Source organism: Gossypium hirsutum, chromosome A07 (genome assembly GCF_007990345.1).
Source record: "Gossypium hirsutum isolate 1008001.06 chromosome A07, Gossypium_hirsutum_v2.1, whole genome shotgun sequence".
NCBI lineage: Eukaryota > Viridiplantae > Streptophyta > Magnoliopsida > Malvales > Malvaceae > Gossypium > Gossypium hirsutum.
This window is the reverse complement of record NC_053430.1, coordinates 17,850,625-17,865,942: the sequence shown is the minus strand read 5'-3', so window position 1 is coordinate 17,865,942 and position 15,318 is coordinate 17,850,625. Positions and strand designations below refer to the sequence as shown.

The following is a 15,318-nucleotide window of genomic DNA, read 5'->3' as shown; positions in this document are numbered from 1 at the left end:
ATTAGTAAAAAAGACTAGATTGAGTAAAGGTTAAAAGTTTAATTCTAAAACAATGGAAAGAAAAAGGGATTAAAATGGCAATTAAGCCATTTCTAATAATTGAGGCGGCAAAACGGATAGAAAAATCTAAGATTTTTCTTAGATTTTATTAATTATTATTGTTAATATTATTATTATTTGATTTAAAATTTTGTTATTAGATTATAAATAAATTAAAATTTGTGCCAAATGTATGATGATAAAAGTGTACATATGTGATATGTATATTTTTACACATGTAATATATATATAAACTTTTTATAAGTGTAAAAAATAGAGACAGAGAATTCTGGCAATGGTACTGAGAGTGAACCTCGTTCTGGTGGTGATCGAAATACAAAAGAGGTAAGATTCAAGGAAGCAGTTGATGGAGAAATAAGTAACATGGTCGTTGATTTCGACCAACAGCCGATTTTGTCTTTTAATGACAAACTTTTGGGGGGAGGTGTTGCCTTTCCTGATGGAAATCTTGAAGGAAACTTAGACAAGAATGAGAGTGATTTTGAGTTAATGGATGGGGATGTTAATAAGTCCATGGTTAATGGGATCCCAACAATTGACTTCTCAGATCGTATCAAAGACTTGCTGTTTAAGGAGATGGAGTTGACGGTAATTTTCAAGTTATTAGGGCGCAACATCGGATATAACGCGCTTCACAACCGTATCCTTAATCTATGGAAACCTGTGAAAACTTTTCATCTAATGGATATTACTATTGGTTATTTTTTGGTTAAGTTTCAGGACATTGATGATTATAACAAAGTCCTACTACAGGGTCCATGGATCATTTTTGGTCAGTACCTTACAGTACAACCATGGACAAAATCTTTTAACCCAGCACAACCGTACCCCAGTGTGGTGATGGCCTGGATGCGTTTGTCGGGGCTTTCGGGCTACTTATACAAAAGACAAATCATTGAAGCTATTGGCGGGTTAATTGGAAAAGTAGTTAAGCTGGATGTACAAACTGATAACTGAACTAGAGGAAAGTTTGCTCAATTGGCTGTGTTCATCAATCTTGAAAAACCACTAATATCTCAGGTTTTGGTTGATGGCGTCGTGCAAAGGGTTGAATATGAGGCCTTCTACGGTGTGCTTTAGTTGCGGAAAATATGGACAAACGAAGGAGTTGTGTCTATCGGTGGGGGTGAATCTGTTCCTGGGGAGCCCTGTGGCTGCAGCGACTGCATCTATCGGTGGTGATATTGGTGGAGGCGGTGAAAGGAAGAAAATTGATTACGGGCCATAGATGTTAGTGGAGAGAAAATCCCGGCATGATCAACGGGTTTCTCGGTCTAACGAGGGAATAAATTTGGGAAAGGGAACGGTGGGTTCTAGGTTTTTGCCTTTGAATGTGGAGGTTGACTTAGATTACGAAATTAGTGGAGCTGCTGGGGAAATTTTAGAGAAGGAAGGCACTGTTTGTGCGGCTAGAAAAATGAGTAATAGTGAAGATAGGGATATTTCTAAGGGGGGTTCGGGTAGGGCTAGTTTTAAGGGATTTTTGGGTCAGGTTGGTGAGGTGGCTCATGGGACTGGAGTAGGCTTTATGCCTTTAGTTGGGCCTATTTTGGGCACGATTCTAATAGGCCTAAAATGTTGTGACGACCGAAGTGAAGGGGGCCCTATTCTAAGTCTTTGGGGAAAAGGCCTGTGGAGTCAAATAGGCTTTCCCAAAAAGACAAGGACCTGGTTAACAATTTTTTCGTTTCTAATTTTAATTTTCTTCTTCCACCTGCAGGTACATCGTAAGATTTAAAGGGGGATTCCAAGGGTAGTGAGCCATCAATGGAGAAGAATGATGGGCCATGTGTGAAAGGGCCTGGAAGACTGGTTTTTTAGTGCCCGATGGACTCCTTTCTAGTGGCCTGGATAAGAACTTTGATAGTGTAGATGAGCATTCGGCTTCTTCAAGGAATGAGGGAAATAAATTAATCCTCAAAAATCCTATGTTCGAAGGACATTGTGAAACTGCAGTCTAATTAGATGCGAAGCTTCTGGACCCTAAAACCATTCAGCGGTTACTTTTAATGAAAATAATGTGTCTAAACTGTTCAAAGGTAATAAAAAAATATTTTAGTTAACACTAATAAATCTTTTTCTGTTTTCAGAGGGCGAGGTTTTGAGAATAAAATTGGCAATAATCATGGTGGACTTCCACTTAATTGCACTTTCAAAGAAAAGAAGGGAAACTAAAAAAGGCCGAGATTTCTAAAATTCCTTTAATAGAAGCTATAAATTCCATGGCTAACCTCATCAATTCGCAAGTTAGACTTGGAGCAGAGGCAAATAGTGGCAACGCTGATGAACAGATTGATGACCTTGGTCCCGCACTTGCATAATTTGGTGGTATTTTTAATTTTACTTTTTTTAAATTTATTTTAATATGAATTTTACTATTTTTTTGTTGAAACTGTCAAGGATGTGCTAGTTTGAAATTCCCTCGTATTTGTTGGGAGTATAATAGAGAGCATAAGCCTGATTTGGTTGGTCTTTTAGAAACAAGGGTTAGTGGTGTTAAAGCTGACTCTGTTATTACTAAAATTGGCTTTGACTCTTCTCATCGTGTAGAGGCTATGGGTTTTTCTGGTGGTATTTGGATAAGATGGAGAAATTCTATTTCGGTGGATATTTTGGGTAATCACTCCCAATTTATTTTACTCAAAATTTCTGGAACTTCTTTTCGTCAACCAGTTTTAGTCACTATTGTGTATGGTAGTCCTAATGGTCAGAAGCGGAAGTAGATATGGGATACTCTTAAACATACTGTACCGGTGGATGGGACTCCATGGTTAGCAATTAGTGATTTTAATGCTATAAATACTTCTAGTGAAAAAAGAGGTGGTCGAGTAATTGGAAAAGAATGTGCTTTCTTTAGTAATTGTATGGATTCCATGTGCCTGTATGATTTGGGATTTAGTGGTCCAAATTTTACTTGGAATAGAGGAGGGGTTTTTGAGAGATTGGATAGAGCAATTTTTAATGATGCTTGGAGCCTTAAGTTTCCTTTGTCAAAAGCTCTTCATTTACAAAAGCTTAAATCGGATCATAGACCCCTCAAATTATCTCTCTTTCCTGACGCTCAGTCTTCCTTAAGGAGGTATTTTCGCTTTCTAGCTGCTTGGATTGAGCATCCTGATTTTTCGAACTTTGTTAAAAATAGTTGGAAATTTATGGGTGATATGTCGACTACTCATGCTTCTTTTACCGATCATGTGAAACTTTGGAATAAAGAGGTTTATGGTCACATTACGCATCGGAAGAATCTCTTGAAGAAAAAGTTAGAGAATGTTCAAAAGGCAGTTGATCAGAAAAGTCCGTCCTTTTTAAATCAGATTGAGCTAGAAATTCAAGAAGAGCTGGAGCCAGTGTTACATCATGAGGAGTTGTTATAGAAGTAGAAGGCCAGGTGTGATTGGCTAGTATTTGGGGACCAGAATACAAAGTTCTTTCATAGGTAAACTTTATAGAGACGGAAGCATAATCATGTTGTTGCCCTTAAAAATCAAGGAGGAGAGTAGGTTATGGACAAAGAGGACTTAAAGAAGGAAGCGATCAATTTTTATAAGAACCTTTATGGTGAGCACTTAAAAAGAACGGGCAGGTTGGGGTGTAGTGCCTTCCCATCTCTCATTCAGGAGGAGGTCCGTTTCCTTAGTAGGACAGTTTCTGATGAGGAGATTAAGAAGGCCCTTTTTGATATGGCACCTTTAAAAGCACCAGACAGTGATGGTCTTCATGCTATTTTCTATCAGAGTCAGTGGGAGTTCGTTGGTCCGTCCATTTGTGAGTGGGTTAAAAGGGTCTTCTCTGGTGATATCATTGATCCAGATCTTAATAATTCACTTATTATCCTTATTCCCAAAGTAGAGCATCCAAAATGCTTCTCCCAGCTACGTCCTATCAGTCTTTACTCGGTGTTATACAAGCTTGTGATGAAGGTTATTGCTAATAGATTTAAAGTGGTCTTCCCAAAGATCATTGCACCTGAACAAGCTGGATTTGTCGCAAGAAGGAACATAAATGACAACATTATCATCGCACAAGAAGTCATACACTCTATGAAGAGTAAGAAAAAGAAAAAAAAGTGGATGGCCATTAAAATCGATCTTGAAAAGACCTACGATCGTGTTCGTTGGAATTTTATAGACGCTTCTTTACAGGCTGCAGATATTCCTAATTTTATTCGTACTGTCATTATGTCTGTTATTTCTAGTTCAACTATGCAAGTACTTTGGAATGGAGTGTCTTCCCAGAAATTTAAGCCGGCATAAGGAGTACGTCAAGGATGTCCACTTTCACCATACCTTTTTATTTTGTGTATGGAGTGGTTAGGGCATGATATCCATGCTGCTATGGCTGAAGACAGATAGACACCTATCTGGCTGTCTAGATCAGGTCCGTCCCTTTCTTATCTTTTTTTTGCAGATGACTTGATTCTTTTTGGCAAGGTGGAAGAAGAACAAACACGAGTTATCAAGGAAGTTTTAGATACTTTTTGCAGTGCTTTAAGACATATTTTTAATCTACAAAAGTCAAATATGGTGTTCTCTAGGGGGTGAATGAAGGTATTCAAAGGCATATTAGTGGAATTTTTGAGTTCTAGGTGGTTGGTTCGTATTTAGGAGTTCCTCTATTTCATTAAAAGGTTACAAACAATACCTTGCATTTTGTCGTTGATAAGGTGAGAAGTAAACTTTGTAGTTAGGACGCTAGACAGCTTTCTTTGGCAGGAAGAATTATTTTGGCTCAATCAGTCTTGCTCTCTATTCTGAGTTACTTCATGTAATCGATGATGATCCCAAAAGGCTTGTGTGATGAAATCAAAGGCATGGTAAGACAATTCATTTGGGGTTCCACTAGTGGTAATAGAAAGATTACTTTGGTGAGTTGGGATTCGATATGTCAACCTAAATTGAATGGAGGTCTTGGCATAAGGTCTTCTTTTATGATGGATTTGGGATTCAAATTATTGACGGATAGTTCTTCTTTATGGGTTAAGGTGCTTCGGTCTAAGTATGGGGTTCAATATGGTATACCTGAATCTTTGATGAGAGGGCATTGTTCTTTCTTGTGGAGATGTTTATCGAAGGTTTGGCCCTCACTCGTGAGAATCTGCTCTGGTCTGTTAGGGATGGCCATAATATTAGCTGTTGGAAAGATTCTTGGATTCGTAATGTTAGATCGTTGTATAAAAATATAGCTTGTATCTCTAATTTGGATATGGATTGTGTCCTTAGTGATATGGTTATGGATAATGGGGATTGGAATTTAGAGTTATTCCGATGTTGGTTACCTGAAGATATCATTCAACAGATTGCAGGAATTCTGCCACCTCAACCAAATTCTGGCATGGATAGAATTATTTGGGGGGAAGTACATCTGGTGCTTTCTTAATCGAAAGTGCTTACAAAAAACTTTGAGAAGGCTCATGAAAGGCAAAAGATGAAATTTGGAAATTACCTTGGAAATATCAGGGACCACAAAGGGTTAGAGTGTTTATTTAGCTTGCTATTAAACACCGCTTACTCACTAATATGGAAAGAGAAAAAAGAGGACTGAGTCCTAATAATTCTTGTAGGGCTTGTGGTCAGAACTATGAAAGTCTCCTTCATGTTCTAAGGGATTGCACAACGACAAGGGATATTTGGATGCAGCTTATTCCTCCAGGTAAACAATCTGTCTTTTTAGCAAGATCTTTATATGAATGGATTGAGCTTAATTTACGGAACAAGCAAGAAGTGAACCTAATGGGTGGAGTTAATTGGGCTTGTCTGTTTGGAATTATCATTTGGCGCATATGGAAAAATCGGAACCTACGCATATTTCAAGGTCTGTCATGGAGTTCTGACAAAGTGATCAAAGCTTCCCTATGTTAGGCTAAGCAGTATGTTCCAGCATCTGGTTCATAGGGCATTAGAACTTTAAGATCAAATTTCATCTCTCTTTTTTCAGATGGATCGGTCTATTTGAACACGGATGATTTGGTTAAAAATGTTGATAGGTTTGCCGTAGCTGGAGGACTATTGCAGGACTAGAATGGGAATTGGATTATTGGCTACACAAGGTATTTGGGTAACTGTGAGGTCATTGATTCAGAATAATGGGGCATCCTTGATGGGGTACAAATTGCTCTTGATCGTGGCTTTTGGAATGTCATCATTTGAACAGATAACCTTGAAGCTGTTAATCTCATTCATGAAGGTGTTAGCGGTGGTTCCAATTCTGCCTTAGTTATGAGATTTTTTTTGCTTTTGAAGTCTTTGAGCCATTGGAACCTTCAGCATATTCCCAGAGAAGATAATCGTATTGCAGACAGAATTGTCAAGCTTCGAAATGATAGAGAAACAGGGGTACGATTGATTGATAAGAATTATGTAATGAGATTTCTTATTGTTTGATTATTGAGTTGCATTTTAATTTTTTACCATATATATATATTTTTGTATCTTTTCTTAAATAATAAGTAAAAAATACTTATATATATTAATAATTATTAAATTGATATTATATTATGAAATAATACAAGTGCATAATTATTATTGGTACATGTGTAAAATATATATATATAATTTTTTATATAATAAGTAAATGATAATAATTAAATTATAAGATTTTTTTATAATAAACAAATTGGATAATGACAATTGTAATAAAAATATTGGTACATTTGTTATAAAATAATTTGTTTACTTAATATTAAAGTAATATAAAATAACTAAAATAAATAAGTAAATAGAATAAAAAGAAAGTAAAAGAAAGAAGAACAAAAAAGAAGCAGAGAACAAAATGAAAACATGGGAAGAAAAAAGGAAAGAAAAAAAAAGAAGAGAAAAATTGGGATTTTAAATCTTCAAGTTTAATTGGTAAGCTAAATTTAGCCTTTTTCTCTTAATTTTGATGTTTTAGAAGCTTTAAAACAAAGTTTTGTTGAAATTAAATTAAGGTTTTGGAAATTCTTAGGTTTTTAAGCATGGGTGGTTGGAAGCAGACTACTGCTTCTACCAGTAGTGTAAAGGGACCTTCACGAAATATTGATATACCTGACTGTGAACACTGTGGAAAAAACACTTAGGTGAATGTTGGAGGATAACTCGACGATGTTTTCAATGCGGGTCCATAGATCATTTCATTCGAGACTGTCCAAAAGCTGAAAGTGCCATACCTGCAGTATCTCAGAGATCAATGCCTATTGTTCATGGCAAGGGATCTAGTAAGGGCGGTTCTGTGTCCAGAGGTAGAGGTGTTAGAAGAAACAGTGGTATAGTTACACAGCAGTCAGAGGCCAGAGCACCGGCTAGAGATACGTAGTTCAGACCAGTGAGGAAGGAGATGCACACGATGTTTTTACAGGTATATTTTTATTGTATTTTGAGCCTATTTATGCTTTAATTAACCCCGATTCGTCACATTCATATATTAATTCAAAACTAGTCGAATCGGGGAAATTAGAATCTAAAATGTCTAGAGTTTCTATAGAAGTGTCTAGCCCTTTGGGACAAACGGTGTCAGTAGATAGAGTATGTCGGAGGTGCCCGTTAATAATACATGATAAAATGTTTCCTGTAGATTTGTTGATCATGCCTTTTGTTGATTTTGATATCATTTTGGGTATGGACTAGTTATATGAACATGGGGTAGTTTTGGATTGTTATAAAAAGAGGTTTAGTATTCAGACAGAAAATGGGGACAGAATTGAAGTGAAAGACATCCGTACCAGTGGTTCGACACGCATCATTTTAGCGATGAAGGCTAATAAATTACTGCAACAGGGTTGTTCAACATACTTGGCATATGTTATTAATTTTGATTTAGTTGGGAGTTTCAGATTAGGATTCCAGATGTATTTCTAGAAGAATTATTGGGCTTGCCACCTGATAGAGAGGTTGAATTTACTATTGAGGTGTATCCAGGTACAGTACCAATTTCTATGCCTCTGTACCAAATGTCGCTTACTGAATTAAAAGAGTTGAAAGTACAGTTGCAAGATTTACTAGATCGAGGCTTCATCCGACCGAGTATTTCACCCTAGGGAGCTCCAGTGTTGTTTGTTAAAAAGAAAGATGGTTCTATGCGATTATGCATTGATTATCGACAGTTGAACAAAGTGACAATCAAGAACTGGTATCCCTTGCCTCGTATAGATGACTTTTTTGATCAGCTAAAGGGAGCTTCAATATTTTCTAAGATTAATTTGAGATCCGGGTATTATCAGCCGAAGATGAAAAAAAGTGATGTGCCTAAAACTGCCTTCCGTACTCGTTATAGCCATTATGAATTTTGGTAATGCCATTTGTATTGACAAATGCTCCAGCTGCATTCATGGATCCGATGAATCGCATTTTCCAGCTGTACCTAGATCAATTTGTGTGGTCTTTATTGATGATATATTGGTATATTCGAATACAGAGGCAGAACATGATCAGCATCTTCAAAAAGTTCTACAGATTCTGCAGGAAAAACAGTTGTATGGGAAATGAAGTATATGTGAATTCTAGTTGTCAAAGGTGGTATTTTTAGGACATGTGGTATCTGCCGACGGGATTAGAGTTTATCCGAAGAAGATCGAAACAATTGTTTAGTAGAAGGCGCCAAAGAATGTGTCGGAGGTGTGCAGTTTTCTCTGTTTAGCTGGGTATTACAGGAGATTTGTAAATAGATTCTCGAAGATAGCATTGTTAATGACTAAACTACTGCAGATGAATGTTCCTTTTATCTGGGATGATCAGTGCTAGAAGAGTTTTGAGACTTTGAAGCAAATGTTGGCAGAGGCACCTATATTAACATTACCGGAGTCGGGGAAAGATTTTGTCGTGTATAGTGATGCTTCTCTGAGCAGCTTGGGCTGTGTATTGATGCAAGATGGGAAGGCTATAACTTATGCATCTTGACAGTTAAAACCACATGAACATAGTTACCCGACGCACGACTTGGAGCTAGCTGCAGTAATTCTTGCTTTAAAGATTTGGAGGCATTACCTATATGGTGAAAAATGCTACATTTACACATATCATAAAAGTCTTAAATATCTTCTGTCACAAAAAGAGTTGAATTTAAAACAAAGACGGTGGATCGAGCTTCTAAAATATTATGATTGTGTTATAGACTATCATCCGGGAAAAGAAAATGTGGTAGCGGATGCATTGAGCAGAAAAACTGCGATTAAATTACAGGTAATGCTTGCTCGGCTCAGTATTAATGATGATGGGAGCTTGTTAGCTGAGTTAAGGGTTAAGCTGGTGATGTTTGATTAGATTAGAGCAGCTCAAATGAAAGATGACAGATTATTGAAGAAAAGAGAAATGGTTCAGAATGGTACAACCGAGAGTTTTAGTATTGATGAACATGATTGTTTGAGGTTTCAAAATTGGATTTGTGTTCCAACTACTTCTGAACTAAAAGAGTTAATTCTTCAAGAAGCACATAATGGCCCATTTGCATTGCATCCTGGTGGAACAAAAATGTATTGTGATTTACGGGAGCTTTATTGGTGGTCAAGGATGAAGAAAGATATAGTTGAATATGTCAGTAAATGTTTGACTTGTCAGCGGATAAAAGCAGAACATTAGGTACCGACAGGTTTACTTCAGCCTATTAGTATTCCTTAATAGAAATGAGATTGTGTTACTATGGATTTCGTTACGGGATTGCCATCACCGACAAGTAAGAAAAATGCTATTTGGGTGACTGTAGATTGACTTACGAAGTCAGCTCATTTTATAGCAGTTAGAACCGACTGGTCATTACAGAAACTTGCTGAAGTCTATATTCGAGAAATTGTGAGACTGCATAGTATTCCAGTGTCTATAATTTCTGATCAGGATCCACGATTTACATCGAGATTTTGGAGGCAGTTGCATGATTCTTTGGGTACCAGACTTAATTTTTGTACTGTATTTCATCCACAAACCAATGGACAGTCTGAACGGTAATTCAGATACTGAAAGATATGTTTCGGGCTTGTATCATTAATTTTGAATTAGGTTGGGAACGTTACTTACCATTAGTTGAGTTTGTTTATAATAATAGTTTCCAATCTAGTATTCAGATGGCTCCATATGAAACATTATATGGTCGAAGATGTCGATCACCGATATGTTGGACAGAATTGAATGAGAGAAAAGTAATTGGGCCGAAATTATTTCAGGAGACAGAAGAAATAGTTAAAAAGATCAGAGATAGATTGAAAGCAGCTTTGACAGACAAAAATCTTATGCAGATCTGAAGCGACGGGATATAGAGTATCCTGTGGGTGATAAAGTGTTTCTAAAGGTATCACCTTGGAAGAAAGTTTTGAGGTTTGGTCACAAAGGAAAATTAAGTCCTCGTTACATTGGGCCGTATGAAGTAATTGAAAGAATCGGGTCGATTTCTTATCAATTAGCTTTGCCACCAGAGTTACAGAAGATTCGCGATGTTTTTCATGTCTCCATGCTTCGGAGGTACAGATCAGATCCTTCCCATATTATTCAAATTCCCACTGAAGACATTGAGATTCGATCAGATTTGTCTTACGAAGAGGAGTAGATTCAGATATTAGCTTGGGAAATAAAAGAGTTGAGAAATAAATGAATTCCATTAGTGAAAGTGTTATGGAGAAATCATAAGGTGGAAGAAGCAACTTGGGAACCAGAAGAGACAATGAAAGCTTAGTATCCTCACATTTTCTCAGGTAAATTTCGAGGATGAAATTTATTAAGGGGGGAGAAATGTAATGACCCAAAATCTGTGAGCACCGAAAAAGTACATTATCGGGCCTCCGTCTTAGTGAAACGGGTTTGTAAATGATTATTAGGAATAATTATGAGTCTAGTTATATGTCTAATTAGGTTTTATTTAGGTGAAACTAGTTTAATTTAGAGGAATTAGTAAAAAGGACTAGATTGAGTAAATGTTAAAAGTTTAATTCTAAAACAATAGAAAGAAAAAGGGATTAAAATGGCAATTAAGCCATTTGTAATAATTGAGGCGGTAAAATAGATAGAAAAATCTAAGATTTTTCTTAGATTTTATTAATTGTTATTGTTAATATTATTATAATAATAATAATTATTATTATTTGATTTAAAATTTTGTTATTAGATTATAAATAAATTAAAATTTATGCCAAATGTATGATGATAAAAGTGTACATGTGTGATATGTGTATTTATAAACATGTAAAATATATATATTTGTGTATTTTCTTAAATAATAAGTAAAAGATATTTATATATATTAATAATTATTAAATTGATATTATATTATGAAATAAGACAAGTGCATAATTATTATTGGTAAATGTGTAAAATATATATATATAATTTCTTATATAATAAGTAAATGATAATAATTAAATTATAAGATTTTTTATAATAAATAAATTGAATAATGACAATTGTAATAAAAATATTGGTACATTTGTTATAAAATAATTTGTTTACTTAATATTAAAGTAATATAAAATAACTAAAAGAAATAAGTAAATAGAATAAAAAGAAAGTAAAAGAAAGAAGAACAGAAAAGAAGAAGAGAACAAAACAAAAACAGGGGAAGAAAAAGTGAAAGAAAAAAAAAGGGAAAAATTGGGATTTTAAAGCTTCAAGTTTAATTGGTAAGCTAAATTTAGCCCCTTTCTCTTAATTTTGATGTTTTAGAAGCTTTAAAACAAAGTTTTGTTGAAATTAAATTAAGGTTTTGGAAGTTATTAGGTTTTTAAGCATGGGTTATGTTGAACAAAAAGAAGAATTAGGGATTTAATTGAATGAATTTTAAGTTAGAATTGAAAAAGGGATTAAATTGTAAAAGAAGCTATAAGTTTTGTGTTTTTGGATATTAAATTGAAAGAAATTTTAAATTAGGGTTTTATAATGAACATTAGATTGTTAGGGTGAATATGGAAGGAGATTGAGTAGAAATGAAGTATAAATTAAGTGAAACAAATAAAAGAGTTAATTAGGATTAAATTGGAATTAGGGAATAAATTGAATAAAAATTCAATTAATTATTAAATTAATGATGTAATTAAGAATGTAAATTGTTATTATTATTTTTGTAGCTAACAAGGAAAACGAGGCATCGGCATCCAAAGGAAAAGAAAAGTTCTTTGAGGAGTAAACGCGTATTCCAAGTTTGTATTACTATAACTCAAACTATTTATTAAATGTTATATTGAATTTGTAGTCATGAGACATCTAAGATAAGGTAAGTAATAACATTTGAAATTAAGTAAGAATATGTGTGAATATTGAATTATATGTAAATTGAGATAATAGATGTTTTGAATTGATTGAATATTTGAAATTGTTGTGGAAATGAATTCCAATTTGGAAAAGTAAAATAATACCCTATTAACTTGTCGGACTAGATTGGATACAAATGGCATGCCATAGGATTGTGATGTGATGAGGAGATTTGCAGCTCAACCGAGAAGATGATTCTGTTATTATATGCTTCGGTTTAACCGAAGAGGCATTTAATGCCTTATTGGTGTGTTTGGGAGGATATGATATACCGGTGTGTTTGGGAGGCTATATTATACTGGTGTGTTATGGAGGATTTATATTATTCTGGGTGTGTTTGGGTTGGATATTCTGGTGTGTTTGGGTGGAATCTGCCTATCTATCAGAGTCTGAGCCTTGTTAATAGGGTAAATAATTGAAATGAAAATTTGAAAATGAGATTGATTTATTTGGCACTACTGAAAAGTACGAGAAAGAACGTATGAATTAAATTATGAATTGAATTAGTATGTGAAAAAAAATGAAATATAAATTTAAGATTTATGAAGTGATATATTATTATGTATAATTAGTTTAAATGATTTATAAAGCTTATGGTTGATGTTATAATTCATTAATGTTAAATAGTTTGGTTTATAGTAATACCACTAAATATGAAATACTCAGCGTACGGTTGTTTCCATGCACAGAGCATTAGAGTTCAAGATCTAGTTCAGCATCCAGAAAGATCCCGACTCCAACAAGAAAATTTTGGTGATGTAGTTCTTTTTTTTGTTTAAGTGACATGTACTAGGTGGTTGTACATGAGTCATGTATATATATATAGGTTAAATGATCTTATTGTAATTAGATAGTTATGAAATTTTGGATGATAAGTAAGTTTAAAGTTTATAAATTAGTAAATTTGGTATTAAATTTTGAAATGCAATGAAAGATATGAATTAGTTCATTATATGTTAACACTTTAAAATTTAAGTAATAAATCAATGGATTAAGCATGATCTAGTAGTGTTTAAGATGTAAAATTCTTTGGTTGAAACATTGGCATTGGTTTGTTTCTAGTTTGAATTTGCAGGCAGAAATATTGTCGAAATTTTTGAAAAAAAATTTACGAAAAATTTTCCAGAATACTCGAAGAAGTCCCGTTCTACTTTTAATACATGTTTTGGGCTTCGAGAGTCCAATATAGGGACTTAATTATTAAATTATACTATAAATGTTATATTAATTATGAATAATTCGTAAGTTGTTTGATATGTCCGGTAATGCCTCGTAACCCTGTTTCAGCGACGGTTTGGGGTTAGGGGGTGTTACACTTGCTGTCGGGTATGGAGGAGGGACTCCAATAATCTTGAAAACAACTGTCTCTGGTAGCCAAACCCAAAATAAATCAAGGTTCCAAGTACCGTCAGCTGTAACCATATCACTTAGCAAACTATTTTGATTAAGATTTGAATGGCTAGGAACCAAGTTAACTAGAGGCCCCGTATTAGGAACTCATGGATCATGCCAACACTTGACATTTCTCCCATCCCCTATTGACCAAAGAAAATTTCCCCAAATAAGAGGTTAAACCTTGTTGAGAGCTCTCCACAGGAAAGAACATCTACTCATTGGTAAGTGATCAGGAATTTTGTTGGTAACCCCATATTTAGCACAAAAGACTTGGACACAAAGGGCTTTGGAATCAGCCACAAGTTTAAAGCCCACTTTCATCATGAAGGAATTATTATGATCCTGCAATTTTCGGAAGCCAATCCCTCCATACTCCCGAGGTTAGAAAACATCTTCCCAACCCACCAAAGCCACTTTCGACTCCTGCTCGAAGATCCCCAAACAAATTGGCACACCATGCTCTCAATTTCTTCGCAAAGACCTTTATGGTTCAGCATAGACTGCATGAAGTAATTAGGAATCCCCAATGTATTTTCCAATGTAAGTTAATATGTGTTCGGATTAAAAACAAAGATCAACAAAGGTTGACAGAAACTTGAGCAACAAGGCTCGATACTTGCAGGAGAAACAAACAAAATCGGGCTTGAAGAGCAAAAATGAAAGCAAAGAAAAGAAAGAGTTTTCTTGATGATATTCAATGATTTCATTAACCACTTGAATAAAGGCATTGAGCCATTACATATACCAGTTCATGAGCTGGTCAAAATGTCACAAACATTACCTAATCGTTACCTACTACTACAAATTATGTAAATGCCTTGGCTGCCTTGCACCAGAATGACAAGATCATCTCCGTTGACCCTAGCACATGCACAAAAAAGGATGGAAAACAAAGCAAAGGAAATAGCAGAGAACAGTAGCAAACAGTAGCGAAAAATATAAAATATTGTAACGAAATCGGCTATAAAGCCACAAAAACTTATTGTAATATTTTTTCACACGGAGAAAGCAATCAAGAATAGAGAAAAATCGTATACAAAAAAAAACCAAAGAGTTAACAAAGGTAGTTTTTTTTTTAAATCTCATCTAAAATTGAAAATATAAAAGAGTAAAAAGGCTTGATTTTTACCTGCAGCATTTTGTCTCCGACCGTCGTAGGAATCCATTGTTGTAGGGGCTATCTATTCTTTTTTCTTTTTTCTTTGTTTCAAAAAAATAAAAACCCAAGAAACCGAAAGGTTTCATATTTATATTTTTATTTTCAAACTTTGGAAAATCTTTTTGGGGATTTTGACCCCAGATCCGTGCTCTACACAAAAAAAAGGTTTAAAAGGTATTTTTGGGCAATTTTTCGGCCACCGAAGATGGCAACCACTGTCACCAGCGACCGGTGGTCACGGTGGCCCTATGTTCAGATATTGGGCAGTGCCCAGAGAGAAAACGGAGGGAGAGAAGCTTTTTTTTTCTAAAAAACGAAGCAAATGATTTTTTCTTAAAATTTTTGCTTTTATAGCATTCCAAAGAGACGTCGTTTTAGGTTTCATATCCAAACACCAAAATGACATCGTTTCAGGCCGACCCGATGACTCGACCTGGATCCTCCTAGGATCCGCGTGTTTTAAAGGGGAGGGGATATTTGCACTCCTGATTCTTCCGCCTTTTT

At 35.0% G+C, this 15,318-nt stretch overlaps 1 protein-coding gene across 1 annotated transcript; it reads left to right on the top strand.

Annotated features, from left to right (window-relative positions):
• The first annotated feature begins 423 nt into the window (after window positions 1-423).
• LOC107961021 (uncharacterized) lies at window positions 424-1,288 on the top strand. Its single transcript, XM_016897267.1, has 2 exons — window positions 424-971; window positions 1,081-1,288. The coding sequence occupies exons 1-2, from the start codon at window positions 424-426 to the stop codon at window positions 1,286-1,288; spliced, it is 756 nt and encodes a 251-aa protein (XP_016752756.1).
• Window positions 1,289-15,318: the final 14,030 nt, after the last annotated feature.

Excerpts from the sequence above, each read along its gene's own strand:
- LOC107961021 (XM_016897267.1), top strand. The coding sequence starts at position 424 with ATGGTCGTTGATTTCGACCAACAGCCGATTTTGTCTTTTAATGACAAA. Across the intron at positions 972-1,080 it reads ATCATTGAAGCTATTGGCGG|GTTTTGGTTGATGGCGTCGT; the intron begins GTTAATTGGAAA and ends CTAATATCTCAG.